Genomic DNA, 21040 nt, shown 5'->3' on the forward strand with positions numbered 1-21040 from the left:
TTCAGGCATGTAATAGAAAGGATTGTGTAATACTGGAGAGTAAAGTGCTAGACATCTAAGAATGATAGCTGGCTACATTTATACTTATTCTTGAATTACTACCTAAATTGACTATTTTAAGTGGCATTTGCTGCAGCTGCAAAGGGAGCTAAGCATAGAAAATATTATATTATCTACACGTTAAAAAATGCTCACTTCAAGCAAGAATATACAGAAAATGGTTAATGATATGGTGATTATCTCCCTCTTTGTCTGTAAACTTCACTGTACCGTTGACTGGGGAAGCCTTTGACTGCAGTCAAGGGTACGTGGTCATACTTGTGCATTTCATAAATGTGGAGTCAGTCCATCAGGGACATCCAGTTGTTTTCTGGTCATCCCACCCTGCTGTAAAACTGTCCAACTTTTTCCACGGTTGCACCACACTTGTGGCGCCACCCATGATATTTTATCAATAGATGTTGCTCAGCTTATGCACATCTAAGCATTGGCAAACCCACAATTAAACCCACCCACTACATTTCTTTATGGTTGATGAAAACTGTACAACTGTACGGTCAGTGAGGTGTGGGCAATGGTTAAAACTTTTTAGGAGTTTATTTTATTACCAAAAAGCAAACAAATAGACTACTTAATTTTACCTTAACAAATTAAAGAAGTGGTAACTTAAACAACCAACAGAATTCAAAAAGAGGGAAAGAGTACTTTGGTCTTATTATCTTCATTCTCCTCATGAGGAAGAAAATATGGCCTCTTTCTTCATCCCTAATCCCAGTGGAAATGAAACATTATTAATATGTCTTAGACTGTACAATACATTCAGACAATGTTAGCCAAACTTTTACAAAGTAACAAACCTTTTGATGATTAGAATTTGCTGCTGATGGTTTGAATGGGGTCTTAATTAAAAACTACCGTGAGAGAGAACAAGAGAAAACACTTCATGCATATCGGAGTACAATTGGGCACATTGTTATTCTGGGGTTGCACTTGAGTGTGAAAATAACACATTGCTCATACTGACATTGTGCCGATCATTCAGAGAAACAGTTGCTTTATCTTGTATTGTGGAAAATTACTATGCGTGTGGGTTTTTGTGCACTTCTGTGTACATGTGTTTTTGTGTCTGTAGGCACATGCATTTGTGCTGATTTATGTGTGTAGCCTGACAAAGGCAATTGAACTCCATTCAGTGACTTTCCATCTAAACACTCATCCTTTCATCCTTTTATTCTCCTCGATCTTCTCCTTGTCGTTTTAGCTGTTTCTGGTAAACATCAGATATCAGATACTGCAGAAACACACACACATACACACACCGAGAGGCAGTTTAATCCTTGCTGTTTCTCTTCTTGTCTATTCTTCTAATCAGTGTTGGCACACTGCTCTCTATGGGACTTTGGGTCAACTGGCAGACACACACAGATTCTGCCACTCTATCATATTGAACAGCTTTCTTTCCTCCTAACTCATGAACGTGTGCTGTTTCACCTGCGGTGTGTCAGTCCTGCAGTGGGCACTGTGTTTCTGTCAGGTTGGCATGGATTCATTGCATCACATTCCTGATGCATCTGTTATTCTTGGCTAAATAAAACATTTCTCATTCTAAATCTGATTGGGCTTTCACACAAACTCCTAAAAGTCAAATGGATAATGGAAACCTTATCCTAATGATGTAAAGCCACACAGCCATAAGGAATCGCTCCCATTACAAGGGGATATTCAGTAGCTGCAGGACTGGAAAAACACACACCATTGTGTGATGCACACCAAAACACCCTCAACCACTGTTTTCTATGTGAGCCTGCAGGGGGGTCAGCAAGGCAACTTGAAGACGATGCAGGCTGACATGTCAGGATACGCCACTTGCTCCCCCGGATCAGCACATCCTGGTTACTGTTCCTTGACTACTTCTGTCTTCATGGTGTGTCTGGTGTGTGCTATTGCCATAAATTGCTCCCTGGAGGCCACCAGATGCCAAGAAGCTGCTTAGTTTGCTTATTATGCCTCAGGCCGGCTATGAGTCTTGTCTCTCATTCCTCCTGATTGTGACCTGAACGCGAAATAAACTACAACTACAGTAAAAGGCAACGATATATCGTGTTTTTCTTTAGTCTGGAACAAGTGAACCAAACTACAGCTGTCAAAGCAATCTTAATCTGATTCTGACTTCCCAAATGTATTACCCATTGAGAGGATTCAGAACAGAACAGTATGAATTCCTCAATCAAGTGGTTTTGTCTTTTGAGATTGCCTCTGCCTCTCTCATCCTCTCTTTCTTTTTTCTATCTCGTAAGACGTAATACATTAAAACAGCATAGAGAGGAAGTAATGTCGGTATCTGCTGTGTGAAGTAACAAAAGAGAGGTTTTGTGGAAAGTAATATCCTATGGAGAGGAAAAGCAAACATGGATTCAATCTTTAGTGCAAGGCAGCATGATCATTACGATAATAATGCTTCATATATTATCTATTGACTGCTCATTATTCTTACTAAAAGAAATAATAGAGTGGAGCAATGCAATCTCAGCAGATTGTAAGTGTAGAAACGTGCATTCTGCATGTTTTACAGAGAGACAGTGCTACATTTAACACCACCAAGGAATATAGCTAAGAAAACCATAGATCTTTCATGCACTGAATTTTTCACTCATTTTTATCTATGAGTCCGTCAATCCATTAATCCGGGAGACAGGAAGTGGCCTGGTTCTGTCGTGGTTGCAGAACATGACAGAACACCTGCCCTCACTCCTCACTGGTGTCACACTCATTATGGTCCCTTCATCAACAATCTGGTGCCACTCTCACTAATGTCCCTTCATCACAGAGCTGCCAACATACAAACAAACCATGATTTAATGACCCATGACATCACATCTGTTTGCGTGCGTGGATCTATCATGTAGCAGTATGGCAGACACAATTACTAAAGATGGATCCTTCTGTCACTTGGAAGGAGCCATATTCTCTTTGTCTGACTATCCACTGTGTGTGTCTGAATGTGTGTGTGAGAGACAAAGAGAGAATTATCCTCTTTTATATTGAGTGACCAAATTAACTAACTTTAAAATGAAGATGACTTTGAGGTATGTTTGCAATAGTGCTGGCCAAGACACTGGAACATGGAGCATACATTATATATTGGCCCATTAAGACATATTAAACATATATTAAAAATTCCACGCGTGAATAGGTACTCTGTGTATGATTGATGCTTCTCATACTGTGCATGGAGCTCTGTCTCAGTAAGAGCAATGATGATTGGCTGCCATATAATGGGTTTTCATAAGCAAATGACTAATGTCTTGGGCAGTCAGGGAAAGTTTTAGTAAGGAGGTACTTATATGTCTGTGTGTATGTGAATGTGCACACTTCTGTGTGTGTCTGTCTTCCTGTGGTGGGCACAAGAGCAGAAGTAGAGTGCAACTGTGTGTGTGTGTGTGTGTGTGTGTGTGTGTGTGTGTGTGTGTGTGTGTGTGTGTGTGTGTGTGTGTGTTCCAGCATTAATGAAGCCCATTTCCATGGCTAGTTTAATGGCAGCCTATACCGTCACAGGCAGACAGAGAGGAATTAGCCCCATTTATTGATGTTAAAAAGGGTTTGGACATTTTAATAGATGGGAATGAAAATGAATGACAGCAAATGAAGCAAAGCAGCATATGTTCTATTATTATAATGTAATGCACCTGCTATGAGACATGCTTGCCCTCATGACTGACCACAAATGAAAGCTTACAAGGGTCACCTATGATAGTTCAAAACTAATTCATTGGTTTGTACCCATTTGTCACTGTTCATATGCCCACATGTAGTGTCTAATTGATGTAATTCTAACATGCTTTTTAAGACATTGAAGGTCTGGTGTGCATTACATAAGGGTCATACTTTTGGTTTCTTTAAAGAAAATGTATCAGTAAATAAAACAAATTTTAAATGTGGATGAAAGTTAAGGGGGTCTGGTGCATAATCCGCAGTCCATTTGTGTTATCTCCTCAAAGCACTTTGCAGTCCCATATGCAGTCCCATATGCACATGCAATTTTTAGCATAGCATTACATTCATGAAAAAGACAGAGTACATCTATTCCTTCCTTCTAATTATGATTGATACACTAGAAATAATTTAAAAGAAAATTAAGAATTTAATTTACTAATTTCTCTCAGCAACTTAAAGCAACTACAAGGAAATTTCTTTTTATGTTGACTTTGGGGACCCCTGTGGACAAAAGCGGTAGTGTTTCCGCCACCTCTTGTTGTAAAGATCTTGATCTGGCTAGCAAGTGCTTTTGTTTTGGAAGCGAGAGAAAGAAAGACGCAATTTGTTTCTAATACTATTTTTCTTTTTTGAACACAGCTGTTTGCAGGATGAGTGATGAGGTACTGTATCTATTTGTGGCTATATGAGGTTAATAACTGTAATATGACAATGGTGAAACAAAGTAAACTTCGTTTTAGTACTGTTCATACACCTAGGTTACATGTAAGCCTGCAAATAACAGATTCAGTTGCTCAGTAATAGTATTTGTGTTGATAAAGCTAAAGTTATCAATATTCCATAGTTATGTTATGTCTTCATAATAATAAGCCAACAGCAACATATATCTTGGTAACAAGATAAACATAAAATGTTATGTTATAAGCCAGTTGTATTACAGTAATGTCCACCATGACCTATACCTTCATGGACACAGTCAAATAAAATAGACATATTACAAACCTGTCTAGGAAGAAGAGAGCCAATTCAGTATCAGTTTTGAATCCTTTCAAATCCCGCAAGTTTTTGCCCGTGCTCTAACACTGTCCCTTCTTCTCTTTGCCAATCCTGCCCCAGTATCAGCCATAACCACAAAATATAATGTCAAAAATAAAATTCTCTAAAGTAAAATCTCATCCTGCCTCCTTTTAACTGGCTAATGTACTACTCACTGTGAAACTTTGCCTGGGAAAATGTAAACAGAGGCTCTTCCAGTCTGCGTGGTGTGTGCCATAAATCGTTTCGTCTGATTTCGCAGGGTATCTGATCCGGTGACAGGCACTTAGAATACCTATATAGAAATAGCCAATCTTCTCGCTGATAGTCTCGTTTGCTTATATAGGTCATATAGAGGCATCAGTATTAAATTCAGGCTGTTTCATAACCAGTTAAAAACTCCTTGTAGTTGCTTTAATTAAAAAGTGAGATTGATAAAGCCTTTGCAGGTCTCAAATGACACAAACTAATTACCTGAAGATTCAAATGCTACATGTACTGTGAATAAATGATGAAATACAGGTCTCAATGGAAATGTAAAAATGAGCAAGAAAGAAATATAGGCTTGTTGTGCCACAGTTCAACACATTTCAGAACTATATTTGTAGGTTCAAGTGTTATGTTTTGAACACTGATATCTGAGCCATGCTCTCAGGGGCACTTTCTAAGTCAGATGCATCACCTTCTGAGATAGATGCTGCTGCCTTTCTTTTTAGATGACACTATTCTTAGTTGTTTGATGAAAAAGACTCCCCACAACTTTGCACCTGAAGTAGGTAGCAGAATAAGTAGCAAGTGGAAAAGTTAAATGAGATGGTACAGCGCGTGTTTGCTCCTAAACTGAATAATAGCAGGCCTTAGATCCTAAATGTCATGATCTGCAGTGATATGACACTTCATACTGTGAGTACATGCAGTATGTGTGAGGATGAGGTTATTAATATGAGCTATTCTGGCAGTAAGTGTAGTTTAGTCTGCCTGCAGCCAACAGTGTACATGAATTTGTATTTTTAACGTATATTCACATGTTGTTACGGTTTGTGTCAAGCAGGGAAACAGGGAACACAGGGGATTAGGACCCAAATGCAGACCAGGAGGCAGAGCAGGTGCAGTTTATTCAAGAAACACAAAAACTTACACTGATTTCAGGCAGTAATCAAAAAACCAGTATCCAAATATCAAGGTGAGGTCCAAGGGAAACAGAATACTCTAACATACCAAGGAAATAAATGCTGGGACACTTGACCACAAGACACAGACAATCTGACACTGAGCAAAGGAAACACACAGACTTAAATACACTCAAGTAGGGGAGACAATGAGACACAGGTGAAACTGATCAGGGCAGGGCAAACAATCAGAAGCAGGAAGTAAAACCACAAGACACATGAGGGAAGGAAATAACATACATAAACCCTCAAACCATGACACATGTATTTTATATGTGTGTGTTTGTGTGTGTGTCTGAAAATGTCCTTGATAATGATCTGTGACAGTGCAGTCATCCTTACCATCTGCTGGTACTGGCACATGACCCATCTGGTCAAGCATAAACAGATGAATCATCTAGTTGGCTTCCAGACCCAAACTTCACCTCAAACTGTATCTCACATCATGTTAGCTGTTACAGTTCAGTGGGCTTGAGTATTTTTTTTTTAACACGAGTCCCTGTGGCCTAATCCAGAGGTCAGCAGCTGTTTTCAGTCAAAGGAGTTGATGGGTCCAAGAGATGTTGACAACATGCTTGTAGAGAAACATCTGTCTGTAAAGAGCATCTACTCATGAAAAGCAAATTCATATTTATAATGATAATAATTTTAAGAAGAGGTTGGGGTAGCTGCAGATGTGCTCAGTTATTCTTGGTTCTGATCATGATTCTTTTTTATTGATCCCTGCAAGTGTCTTAAACTTTGGTTGTCTGGTTGAAGGATTGTTCTTTTGTGATTGGTTCACATCTGATGTTTAGCATGTTTAATGTTTACTTAATGTTCACTTTCTTAGTTTTGCGTTTCAGCATGCTAACATTTGGTAATTAGTACTAAACATTAGTACAGCTAAGGATGATGGGAATGTCATTAGTTTAAAGGTATGATGATCGCGCTACATGAGAAATCAGGGCATCACCAAAGCTATTACAGTTCATCCTGAGGGGGACATGAATGTTTGTACCAAATTTCATGGCAGTCCATCCAATAGTTGTTGGGATATTTCAGTCCAGACCAAAATAGTGGACCTATTTAATTTCTAACAAATTTGGTTTCACTCCAACTTTAGATTCATGTAAAACAGTACATCAAACATCCCCCAGTCACAGGACTGAGCTTCAGTAGTAGCATTGCATGCTGTGAAATTATTTCCTTGAAAACTGTGCAGATCGAGCTGTTATGAGCTATATTCTGATCACCATGGTCACTGCACCAACAACCCAGAGCATAAAAGCTATAAAGCCTGATGTTGACAAAATATGAATTGTTGTTGTGTGTGTCCTTAATCTGCATGTTGGTCGTGGACACTCAGTGGGTTGTGTGTTATTTCATACGGCTAACTGATGTTGGTCCTCTCATCCAGACAGCAGTGGTCCTTCCACACAGTGCTGGTTTGTAATATGATTTTTTTTTGTATGCTGGACTCAGTCCTTGTATGCATTGTGTTTCAAATAGTGGTTTAATGTTAGGTACACTGGGGTCAGAGCTATTAGAGGCCACCACCAAGCAGCAGAAGATTCTTGAGACCATAAAACATTTCATCTAAACTTTGAGAGGAGAAAGGAAATGAATATCAATCGACAGTTATCCTGTTTCTCCAGTAAATGAAGCATCTAACAATCAAAAAGCTCAGCAACAGAGGCCTTAGAGACACTGAAAGTAGATCTGAGATACTCTTGGCTAAGCTGTATTGTCTACAGTAGTGCACCACACAATGAGACCAAGGGCATCCAGGAGAAGAAGTGGACAACACGACGAGAATTTCTGCATCACCTTGAGAATCAATTATTAGACAACGAAAAATAGCTCCTCAAGAACATCACTTCAGATTCCATTTGAAAACTGCCTGTCTTTGAGGCGCCCCATCGCTAACCATTAACACAGTTCCTAAAAGGCTTTCTAGTTTCTATAAGTCTTTTACATATGAATACATAAGGAGAAATGGCTTTGATTGCACACGGGAGGTTATAGTGTCTTCCTGTTTGGTGTGGCAGGTGGCTGTTCATTACAAACTCATTTTATAGAACTTGGGTTCATAAATGTATGGCATAAACTTAATTGGCCTTCCTTATAAGTGTGTTATGAGGTATCCTGGTTAACATTTTAATATTTGTAGTGTGTCAGTCAGGAAAGACATTAATGTGCTGGATTAGTTTTTGAAACATTTGTTTGATAAACATTTCAATATGGGAGTGATAAATGTGCCACAGAGCCTAGCCAACCAGTTGCATCTGTGAATCTGGCACAGGGGCAGGCAGTTTATGATTTGGCTTCCATGTTTATTCCTCTAACACTGTTTTCTCTCCAATACTCAGTTTCTGTCAACCCCCTAATTTTTTGTTCTCCTTTACTTCTCACACCATGGATCCCTTTTGAGGACTTTCTCTCTACCCTCCCACTTCCCTATTTTCCTCTTGTTCTCTCTTCCTCCTTCTGAAGCATGACTCGCCCCCCGGCTGTGTTTCTATATCCTTGTGTCCTTCTTTCTTTTACGTCTTTGTCAGCCTTCTTTTTGCTCTCTTGCTCGAAGCTCTATAGGTCTCATTCAGTGCATACAAATAGATATCACAGCACATGAGACCTTTTCATGTTATTTGTGAATGTGTGTGATGTTATTACGTATTTGTTTATCAACATGCTTTTCAGTTCTACTCCTCTACTAACTTTTTGGTTATTTCTTGTAAAAATCCCATCATTATTATCATTATTATTATTGTCATATTATTATTACCTTTAAGCCCCTGCATATGCTGCAATCATCAAAACAATCCCTTTGTAATCAGTCAGTGATTGTACATCTGAGTGTCACCAACTATGTGGCCCTGGTTTTCCTTCTTGCTATGATGGAACATCATAGTTAACACATAATTATTTGTTTCTGTGGCCTCTGCAGGTTTCCTCCTGTTTAGTCCTCAATTAACCCTGTTCAATAACTAGGCGTGCCTGACGTAGAGAAATGAACAGTATTCCAACTTCAAACATACTAATCACAAAGGCAGCATCAGTAGGTGGTCGTGTGTGTGTGCTTGGCCGCTATCTGCCCTTGTCCCTGGTGACAGGATGTGAGGCGAGGGGGGGAAGGGAGGAGCTCAGCCCTGTCATAGGGGTGCGCTTTTCGCACTGAACCAGGAGACACAAACACACACACATGCATGGACATTGGTGCATACCTTCACTTACAGGCATGCAATCACACATACGACACATGTGAACACTTCTGCATGCATAAATGGGTATAAACTCACAGTGTTGCTGAAATGAGAAGTAAATTGAGTGATTAGTTGCTCGACATAAAATTAATCAGCAACAGTTTTTATAATAAACATTTGTCATTTAACTAGAAAAAATGACATCTAGATTTTGAGGACTTGCTACTTTTCTTTGTTTTCTGTCATTATAAATTGAATATCTTTGGGGTTTGGACTGTTGGTCGAACAAAATCTACAAACATCTTGTAGACGTACAGATACACGTCAGATCAGAATAATAACATAAATTACATTAATCTTTAGTTGCGGTCCTAACACACACTTCTTGTACACACGTATTTCTCCCCTCTGCTCCACTGTTCCTGTTCACTGTTCCTCCAGAGTTATGGTGGAGGGTCTGAGGCCAATCCTCTGAGGCATCAAAGAGTTCTCACACAGGTGATACCACATTAGCCTTCACTCTTCTCCTCCTCCTCCTGCCCTCCATATGCCCCCCAGCTCCTCCTCCTCGCCTGTCATCTGCCCTGTGCATGACTTTACTCTCCTCTTTTCTATCACTTCTTCAATATTCTGTCCTCTCACCCGTGCCTGGCCTCCTTCCTCTCCCTCTGTCTTTTCTCCTCAGCAGTCCTTTCCGTGGTCTCTCCTCCTCCTCTTCTTCTTTCCTCCCTACTCTTCATCTTCCTTGAGTGATAGGAGCGAGACAGAGACATGGCAAGGAGCAAGGAGACGAGACAGCAGAGAAGTCACTTCATCAACTAACAGTCTGATAATTCATCAGCAGCTGTTTAACGTGCTGCTACTTTGTCTTCATTAGCAGCCGCTGGTTTCGCTTCATAAAAGTCATTAGAAAAGTTGTCATCAAAAATCCTGCAACACTTTGTCCATGTACCCTTATCCCCTTCTCAGGTCCTCATTTATAAGAAAAGAAATGGTCTCTCTCTGCGCTATTATGATATGATCAACTTTCTATTCAATATTATTGAAGTTGCAGGAAATTACAGTCTACGTTAAAACCTCTGCACAGAAATAGAGTTTTAAGTGATGAAATCATTTTTACTGAGGACATATTAAATGAGCAACATTAAACAATGGACGTGAGATAACAATGTTTTATTCAGAATAGATTGATAGCTCTTTGGAATGAAATGAAATTGATGCATAACCATTTGAAATTAAACCATTTTGACAATGAATTTATTCTGTGGCTTATCAGATCAGAATGGGTTATAGTGTTTGCCACAGTGCTAATGGAGGGTACAGTAGGTGCATGTGGGATGGGCTGGTTCAGAGTTGTGATTCTGTTTGTTTTTTCACAGAAAACTACTGGAACGCTGCATCATTCACCACCCCATCATCCTACCTGCACTTTGCCACCTTCCAGGGTGAGACCAGCGCCGACATCTCCTTCTATTTCAAGACCAGCGCACCCTATGGCGTCTTTCTGGAAAACCTGGGCAACACTGACTTCATTCGCTTGGAGCTCAAATGTAAGATGCATCTGAGTGATTCTGTGTGTGTATGAGAGTAATTTCTCTCTGTGTTTGTCTCTCTTATTCTCTCTCTCACTCTGACTCTATCTAGCCTAGTATGAGGCTTATTCCAGCAGTCAGTCACCACACAAACACACTCAGAATCACATAGACACACAGACTGATGCAGATGCACACACCAGCAAGTCATTTGCCTTCCTGATTATAGTGCACTACTTTGTGTGATTGCGAGAGAGAGCAATCATTTATTTAAGGTAATTGGTGTGTGCAATAATTATGTCCATTATGAACCTCTGTTTAACCAAATCACCCATTTTCAGGGATGACAAAACACAAGCTCTCACACACACACATACATGGACATACAGAATGTGTCTCTCTTTCTCTTTCTTGTTCTTAAAACCATTCCAGCAAATAGGAGTGTTTCAATCTCTTAAAAGTCCGCCCCCACAAAACACAAATACACACATACACAATGCTGTCAGTAAAATGGGTAAATTGTATGTATTTCAGTGTTCAGTGAGTTCCTGCACACATTCCAAGTCTTCCCACCCAGAAAGCATGTGTAGTTTCACATCAACTCTCACAATCCTTAACACACAGACACACACATGCACACACAAACACTGTATGTGGTGCATTTAAAAAGTGAAATAAACAAACTTTCAGCTTCAATATTAAATTGAAATCTGTATTTTATTGGTTTAGAGGACAGAGACACTACAGTTGCAGTAGAAACACTAACGCTAAAGTGTGTTTACTTGACGTTCACAAGATGTAGCTACAACCTGAAAATGAGATGAGCAGCATAAGATGTCTTTAGATATTTATTTGACATGTTAGAATGACAGGTGTGGCCTGCTTATTTTTGCACACCTTATCTTTCACAAGCTACTTGTGCCAAGTTGACAACCTTAAGTTAAATATTTTTTAACTGTAAAATTCTGACTGCTGAAATTAACATGATCAGTTCATCAGCTTGATCATTTTAAGACTCACAACTCTAATGATGTGGTTGAACTGTCAAAACACACAGTGAACTAGTAATCGTAGAGGGATGTTAGAGATCGAACGAACTTGGCAAAAGTTAATGTTAGCCTCAAGTTATCATAACATTAGCATTAATTTCATTACTGTTGTTGTAATGGCAGGTGTGTTGGCTAGCGTTAGGCTTGTAAACTTTGTAATGTAACGCAACACAAATGGGTAATGTTGTTTGCTAAATTTAAAACTTGTTAGCTTGCATGCAAGTTTTGAACACATTTTAGATTATGTATATAAGTACTATGTAAGTTAAAATACACACAGCTGTTGTTGGCTTCAAGCCTTTACCTCTACAGAAGGTGGTGTTTGAGTTCATACCAATATGCCTTTTTGTTTTAGAGGGTTTTGAGAATCCATTTAGACTAAGAAATTTAGTTGAAATGGTACAAATACAAATAGTCCGCCCAAAGTATTTGTGGTGTAAAAGGTCTTAAAATTGTATTTTTAAATATATATCCAAAGTTGTATTGCTTTAAATTACAATTGCTTGACAAATGTTCCAACCTCATTGGGAATCTTTTTGTTTGTAGATAAATGCAGTGTATTTTTCTCTTCTAAACAAAGACCAGAACACTGTTAAGTTACACATACTGTTTATTTTCCTTATTTTGCATATTTTGTTTTAATAAATTATAAGAAACCCATGTATCATACACAGACAGTATTGTTTAAAAAGTCTCAAGTAACCGGTCAGATAAATAGAGCAGAGTTTATGTGTTGTTACCTTTAAGTCTTTGCTCTTCTATGAGGCAGTGTTTGAGTTGATGCCAGCAGTCGTGGTGAAAGTGAAAAAGTGAAAAATACAGTTTTTCTTTAAACATATGTCTTAACTGTTTTATTTTTCTATTTTGAATTAGGGCATTGTGCTGAAAGGGTATCGTACAGTTATTACACTGGATCAAATTGAAATGGAGAAAATGCTCTTGGAATAGACATATTAAGTCAGAAATTACACACTTCAGACTTGACCTCGACTTACATTTTGCAACTTATAAACATCTCTGCTTTCGCCATACAATGTCATACATAAAGGCTTTTAGAAAGAAAATTGTCAAACGTTAGAACGAAATGAAAGAGATGGCGACAGAGGAGAACGAAACTTTTTAAATACCAAACAATGGGACAGCTTTGCACGACCCCATTTCACATTCTCCTTTCACAAGTCCTTTCTGAGACTTATGATTGACATGTCATGCATCAGGTTTCTGTGATCTTGTTCCAGCGGCTCAAATTAACATCTCAGCGGCCTTGGTGGAGCCGCTCTGATCAAGAATGTTAAAATCTCGGACTTCAATTTAATCACCAAGCTGCATTGTGTCGGGGGTTTCTGGCACAGCATGACTGTCGATAGATGACTAATTGCATTTCATTTGGATTTAAAGGGATTTGAACATTTGGTGTCAAAGGTGCTCACTTACCATTTCCTGCTGGTGTGCCTGGCCCGCCATTTTGTGTCAAATGCCAACTACTGAAAAGACACAAAGTCGACAGATGATTTTTGAGCCAAAGTGCTTTCTAAAGCGATTACACTGAATGACATTATGTCAGCTGGTTTGTGGCCTAAAAGTTCCATAAGCTTTTTATTTTCTTTCCCATTTCTTTCTGAACTAGCTTTTGCACAGTGAGTCAAATACACACCTATACATGCACACACTTATTCTTGCAGAAAAAAACCAATGTGCTGACACTATACTGTACATGCAAGTACAGTGAGAAGATTGCCAACGGGGGTTAGTGTTTGTCTTTCAAACGTGCACACAAAAACACACACAAAGATATAGTAAGTATCTAGTCTGTCACGGCTGCACAGCAGGCCAGAGGAGATAGGGAGTGTGTGTGTATGTGTGTGTGTCTCCAGAGGCTTTCAAAATGCCCCCACATCGATTTCCTCTCTCCTCTCCCTTGCTATCATCTTGCATTTTGCCCCACAGCACACATTTAGACACACAACCGCAAAATGACTTGTGTGCACATTCGCACACATGAACACACACATAATCTCTGCCCTCTCGCTGGTGCAAAAACTGTATCTGCTGCAATCCAGTCAGGGCATGAAATGAGTAGCATTAGGCCAGAATAGCATAGCTGTGCTATTGCAGGAGCTCAAAGCACATTCACACACTTACAGATACACACACGCGACCTTGTACAAAGCACACATTAGTGTGACCCCAGCAGACTCAGGTGGACATTATTCCTCTTTGAATTTTAATAGTAAGAAGGAGGCATAGACGCATTTGAGAGGCAGCATTGAAGACATATTCAGAACCATGTGAACTGGAATGGTAACAGGATTGAGAACAGATAGAAAGACAGATGCTTGACTTCTGGGGTGCTCTGTGGCTCAGTGGAAAGTATGTATGTGCCATGTTTTGAGTCCTTAAGAGGCTGCAATTTCAGCGATAGTCTCGCCCAAAGGTTATAAACATTTTCAGTCTGGGATCCAGCTGAGAAAAGTACTTCTCAGCTGGACCTCGGCTTATAAAATTGTATTATTGCCTTTTTTATGTGAGGACCAAACAAACAAAGTGTACATCTGAGGTTTAGCAGTAGTCTATGCATCGGTACCTTTTCAAAGTTGTCAGATGTCTTTCTGACCTGTCAAAGCAATATCTAGTTATCTATTAAGGAAAAAAGCAACCTGCCACCACTAAGAATTTTTCAGACTCTTCTTCAAAAAACTGTCAGAAGTTCATCTTTATCTTACTATATTTGTTCTATGTACACACTAAGAAATACTTGGGATTCTTTGCATTGTGAGCATGCAAGTTTTTTGTTGACAAGCATTATCTGAAGAGCCTTTTTGTCACAAAGAGATGCTTAGCTTTTGAGAAGTTGCTTTAAATCTTGTTTCAGCGTCAACAGCAGCAGGTTTGCTGTGGCACTCGTACAGTTTGGCTCGCACTTATATAGAGTTTCCCTCCTGAAAGGGGCCAGACTGTTCCTGCCGTCCCAGGAGTAAAAAACACAGAGTAAAAGGCGAACAAAGCAAATGAGACAAACAACAAAGAATTAGCAAGTGTAACAGGAAGAGAGATCGAAGAGATACTACACTGCCAGCCATCTGAAAATAGATGAAAAACACCAAAATGAAATGTCACATTAGACAAACACACAGGCACATATATGCACACCCACACAAGCAGTGATCTAGACATACGCAATCTCTTTCACTATTTATCATTGTTTGGTTGTGCTGTGCTGACGCTTAATTTAGAACTTGGCTCTTTCAGCCTCCATATTAAAAGATGAATAGAAAGACAAATAGAGAAAATATAAATCTCTGCTGGGTTTTCTCTAGGCCAACATGCAAGTATATCTCACACACACAAAATTACATTCACACACACACATTAACACTTATGACATCCATCACAGCTATGCAAATAGATGAGGCATGCTCTGTGCTCTGAGGACACTTTAGTTTTCATTCCTGCCTGTGGACTGAGTATAAAAAAAGAAAGTTGTAGGACATCCATCTTGCTTTGCAGTGCTGCTAAAATAACACACAAATAATCAAACATGCATACTCACATGCCATTCAGCGTTGCTATAGCAGCTTTGTTTCTGTTTGGGTATTCTGATATATGTTTGGCTTTCTTTCAGCGTTTAAAATAACTGATGTCGCTCCTCCCTGCCCTCCAGACCTGCTCTGTGCATACAGACATCATTAATTCAGTGTACTAAAGCCTGTCAGAGGGCTTATACTCTGTGTATCACTGTGGGCGCATGCATCTACTCGTCTGCGTGCTGCTGCGTGTTGTGTATTATGGGTAGTTGAATGTCTTTCAGATTTATTTTATAGGTTAATGCACTCAGCACATCCAGGCAGGCTTTTGCTGAGATGATTTCTGGTGTATTTGCATCTCACCTAAGAGGAAATGATAATGTCTGCAAGAAAGGGATCAAGGAAGAAAGTGAAGAGGAAGGAATGATGGAGTCGGGTGAAGGGAGGGCAAAGGGACTGATAAGGGATGGAAGTGAATGCAAGAAAGCAAGCAGTAAATGAAGAAACAAATGAACATACAATGAAGAAATGAAAGAATGATGGAAGTAATACACAGGGAAGGGAAGATAGACTCAGGGGACGGTGGGGATAAAAGGAGGAAAGAAATGAAAGAACAAGCAAACAAAAGAACAAAGAAAACAAAGTGAGAAAAAAATGAAGGAACAAACAAACAGGAGAGACGTAAGAAAGAAACAGATGAACTATATGTGTTCTGTAGGAGGGATACAAGAGTTAGAAGAATAGAAAAATAAGTAGAGTGAAAAAAGATAATTAGATGAAAGCAATATGAAAAGGAGAAAAAGGCCAGGTATATTGATTAGGCAAAGTGAAAGAGGAAAGTTCATTTCCCCATTGACTACTACATAAAATTATCCACTCTAATATCTGAGTCTAATGATGCCATGAAGCACTAACATATGAAGTAGTCATTCATTATATCTATGACTTCAGCATACTGGTGCCAATAACCACCATATGGCACCACCCATAATATATAGCTTTTATACAGCGGTCTCACAGTAGTACCAAACATTAAGAAAGAGTTTTAATTTGGTTTTAATTTGACATTTGCAAATCGTCTTTTTTCTAGCAGCAAAAATAATTCCCTCATTGTTTTCTCATTGTTGCTTCATCCTTTGATATTTTGCAGCGGCAACCATTCATTGAACATCTCTCGTCCACACACAATGAATATGTTCAACGTATAACTTCTAAATTGTGAATCCAAACCAGTAGTGTCCTGCAGTTAGAGAGGATGAGAGAAGTGTCACTCAGCTTTAACATGTATTCATATAAAGCTGTATATTATCTAGTATGTCTGATTAGTAGTGTTTCAAAATGAAGTTTTACATGTATGGCCTTGTGGAGATTATTTACCTAACACACACACACACACACACACACACACACACACACACACAGTGCATAGATTGATCACTGTTCCCTACAGAGAGGTTAAAAGCCATCAGACCATGACCTCACCAATGCAGTAGCAAAAACATCTGGAATGGACAGGTGGTAGGCTGAAACACACACACACACACATACTGTAATTCAGAAATATCAATGAACATTTGACCTGTCGTGGTCATAAAAGGTATAACAGTGCCCCCTGTTGGTCTGTTGAACTATAAGGCTACTGAACTACGGAGTAGCAATAAACTTTAAGGCATTTCAGCTTCCTTAATTCCCCAAAACACTTCCCAAACACACTCAAACACTCATGGGCGCAGACACACTCACAAATCCACTTACTTTAACATGATGAAAATTAATCATGCAGGGAAAAAAGGCCATCTTGCACAAATTTTTCATTAATTTTCCTTCTCTTTGTTCATTTACACACCCTCTCTGTCATTTATCTTCAACTCTCTCTCTGTTTCTTCTCTTGCTCTTTGGCTTTCCTCTCTCCAGCAAAACTAGGGAAACCTCTAAAAGTTCAAGAACAGCAAAAATAATGTGGAAACTGCTGCAATCCAACTTTTTGTCAAACAAAACCAACAGTTCCTGGCATCTATCGACTGTCGTGAGATTAGTCCTGTCCAAAGCTGTGAGCAGTCGTGTATCGCAAAGCTGAAATCTATACAAGCCAAATTAATGGCCTTGAAACAAATGAGCCATTAGATTAGAAATTGAACGCATATTTACCTGCAGAGTGGACTATGACAGAACAGGGAGTTATGGGTTCTTGAAAGTTGGGATGTTTGTTTCATGTGGTTTAGTAAATGACTTCTGTAACTAAGATTTCAGGTGAATTGATACTTTCTTTTTCTCACACTCTCTCTGCAGCTCCTAAAGTCGTCTCCTTCTCCTTTGACGTTGGAAACGGACCTGTGGAGTTAACAGTACATTCAGCAACACCCCTCAATGACGACCAATGGCATCGCGTGATGGCCGAGCGAAACGTCAAAGAGGCAGTCCTTCAGTTGGATCAGACACATCGGGCTTCCCAGCTTGCTCCTGCACAGGGGCACACACGGCTAGAGCTGTTCAGCCAGCTCTACGTGGGTAAGACGCACACTCACTCCCAAATAATCCAAACAATTAACAACCCTTATGTGTAAGAATGACTCACGTACACATATTTGATTGCAATTTGAACATTTAATATCCGCTTTGTGTAGGAGGGACACTCACAGAGACAAACACACCATAATTACGAACTCTTATGTGTGGAAAGCAAATGCCTAAGTACACATCATCCATGTAATCGTAATTGGATTGAATTAAAAAAAACTATCTGTGCTGTTTGAATATCCAGTAATGCTGCCCTCAGATGCAGACATCCATTGTGAGGATGTCTGATTGTTTCAGAAGTTAAAAATGTAGCAGCCTTTACTTGAAATCACTGGGTTCTCTCTTAAGAGGCTTCAGTCCAGCTTAGTCACAGCCACTTCTAATTAAGTTAATGTTAATCCGGTGCACACACACACAGCTATTTCACGTTTTATAATATGCACACATGGACACACACACGTCCTCGGAAAGTCATCCGTGTAAGTGATCAAGAGTGAGTTTTAATAAAGTTAAAACTGAGCCTCTGTGCTGGCTGTGAGGGCATGTGACTAAAACTAACTTAACTCACTTATAGAGGTCATGTCTTTGATACTTTAATACTTTGACTAAGCATTTATATTTCTTTGGATTAAGAATCTATTATTACACAAAGAGGATATCAACCTTCTGACATTCCCTCTCCCACACACACACATTCTATGTCAGTTATCAGACAGATCAAGCCCTTATTATCACACCAATTATACCTAAATTTTGTTAAAGAGGTATGGTTTGTTCCTTATGGCTTCATCTTCCTCTCCACTCAATGCCTCTCAGCTCATCAGGAGTTCAAATGGCAGAAGATCTGTCCAGTTTTCTCCCTATGCTTTCACTTATCTGTCTCTTTCTACCTTTTGTGCTGAGCTGTCAATACTCTGGGGCTAAAATAGTTTTAGGGATTTGCGGATAGAAGGAAAAGTGCTGAGGCGGATCACAGTGTTCCTACTGTCTCATGGAAAAAGTTCTGCCCAAAGGAGATTGTTCCAAATTCCAATCAGGCATCCCGATGTGATAGCCTTACCCTCCCTGATCCCCGTTTATAATATAATTTCATCGTCTCATCGCTTTTGCTGATTCGAACGCTGCTGAACCATCCTCACCTTATCATATCCCAATTTGCCTCTCAGTGTATTTGTACTTTCATTTAGTGAAATGGAAAAGGGCAAGAAAGGTTTCGTCACTGAGCGACTCGCAGCTATGAGACCGGGGAACGCAATGTCTTTCAGATAACTCCTCGGCCATCACCTAATTTGCATGTGTGAATCCTGGCTTTTCTGTCAAAGGAAGACAGGAGAAGGCTCAGGCCTGCTGTGTGTGGCACAAATCTAGAAAAACAAGTGTTAGTGGAAGATAGAGAGAAAAGAGGGAAAGACTTGTATTGAACAACAGCCACAGAGGCAACAACACCTTCTCATATCATCTCTAATCCCTGCTTAATCCTCATTTGAGGATTGCTTTGGGAAGTTACAGTGCGACACACAGGAAGTGACCCAGCCACTTCACTTTTAGTGGGAAGTGGTTTTAGATTTGGCCCCTGACATCCAGAAAAGATTTGTTTGATCGAGAGATTTGGAAAGAGTGGGGAGAGCCCTGCAGGCATCAAGATTTTGTCTGAACTTGCCACTTGACACGCTGTCTCTGATTGATATTGATGTGGCTGTTTGAAAGTAGTGAGGTAGAAAAAACAATGCAATCCAGAAACCTAAAAGGAATTTAAAAAATTATGTTTGTATGATTTCACATAAACAAACAGTAGGGAAGTATAACAAGGTTCTTTATTTTGCTCACCTTGTTCTCATATCTGTCTCTGTATCATCTTCTTCTCTCTTTCTCAATCAATATGCTCCTCATCAAGCATTTGATTGCTTTAGTGTTTACTGCACAGTGGCTCATTTGCTCTAATGGCCTTGAGAGTAAATGTTATACCATCAGCCTGCTGTCATTTACTTCACACTGTTAACTTTTAGCTCTCCAGTTCGCTCCATACATGCACATAACTATAAATCTTGTCATTTTATTTATTTAATGCCACCATCTGTTCTTTTAATTTCCCTCTTGATTAATGCTCACTATCACCCTTCTTTATGATTTTGCATGTTTTTCCTAAGTTCTCTCATGGTTGGATTCTTTTGTCTTTCTTTTCTACTTTGGTTTTTCTTTTCTTCATGGATCGACATCTTGCTTGTCGCTACTCACTGCATGTGTGCGACACCTGTCACAGGGAAACCAGCCTCACTCACCTGCCAAGACAGTAGGTAACATTTAATCAGTACGATGAAATGTCTCTGTAACAGTGATTGTGACAGTACACACAAACACACATGTATAAAGACCTCACCTACAGTTCAAATAGAGTGTGTTTTGTTGCATCTGATTTTGTTGCAGCTCCACACAAGTGGTGATTCAAGTTTAGCTGGGATTAATCTTCTGAAATGTAACTGCTCATGCTCTTGTACTGCTACTTTTTTGATTTATACTATACATTAACACATAGGTGTGAGGAATTACTGTAGACTCTGGCTTGCTGCAATGCACACGTACATTTTCCATGCAAGGATCCATCAGAAGCAAACCCATTATGGACCTTTAAGAGAGATAGTTGGGGGGGAAAAAACATTGCTGTTACCCAACAGATGTAAAGCACTGGGCTGGTAAAATGGGATTTCTATGATAATATCTCCCCTTTGGAAATGCTGGTGGGTTAGGAAGGCTTTTGAAATGGCATTTAGACCATATGAATCAAAAATACTCATCTAAAACCAATACAAATTGCATCCTAAAGTAATAAACATGGAGTGGGTAAACACTGTTCTGAGGATCTCTTCAGTGTTGAACAACAAACAGAAAGAGATAGGACATACCACCATTCTATTAACCCACTTATACAATGATAATGGAGGAAAAGCAGTGCAGAAGATGTGCAGTTGCTGGAAATTATATCTGGTTGGATCAGGCATAAAAGTACAGTCCACATACATACATGCATACTGTATGTCCATTCCCTTAACTGTATACAGTATTTAAGTGCATACTGCATGTTTTTTCATTGGTTTATTGTTATAGTAATGTAGAATCCACACCAACACACACACACAGTAAAGGTCAAAAGGTCACATTTTATGACTTCTCTTAATTAGGAATTTGGCTGTTGCATATTGTTTGTGCTTGTGTGTACAGTATATATCATAATGAATACAAAAGGTTTCCTCATTAGCACATCATTACAGGACAGCATACCCTCAAGCCATACACATCACACCCATAAATAAATAAGTG

General features: G+C 39.3%; 1 protein-coding gene across 3 annotated transcripts in view; it reads left to right on the plus strand.

Annotated features, from left to right (window-relative positions):
• Positions 1–21040, plus strand: part of cntnap2a (contactin associated protein 2a) — a 316253-nt gene that overhangs the window by 264053 nt on the left and 31160 nt on the right. For 2 of the 3 annotated variants that reach the window (XM_044176652.1, XM_044176651.1), the window contains 3 exons: positions 10483–10653; positions 17498–17716; positions 19986–20015. In XM_044176652.1, coding sequence (XP_044032587.1) covers positions 10483–10653; positions 17498–17716; positions 19986–20015 — 420 coding nt within the window. The remainder of the gene's footprint in view (positions 1–10482; positions 10654–17497; positions 17717–19985; positions 20016–21040) is intronic. The other variant, XM_044176650.1, reaches the window with a different exon arrangement.

This window comes from Siniperca chuatsi, linkage group LG19 (genome assembly GCF_020085105.1).
Source record: "Siniperca chuatsi isolate FFG_IHB_CAS linkage group LG19, ASM2008510v1, whole genome shotgun sequence".
NCBI classification, from domain to species: Eukaryota; Metazoa; Chordata; class Actinopteri; order Centrarchiformes; family Sinipercidae; genus Siniperca; species Siniperca chuatsi.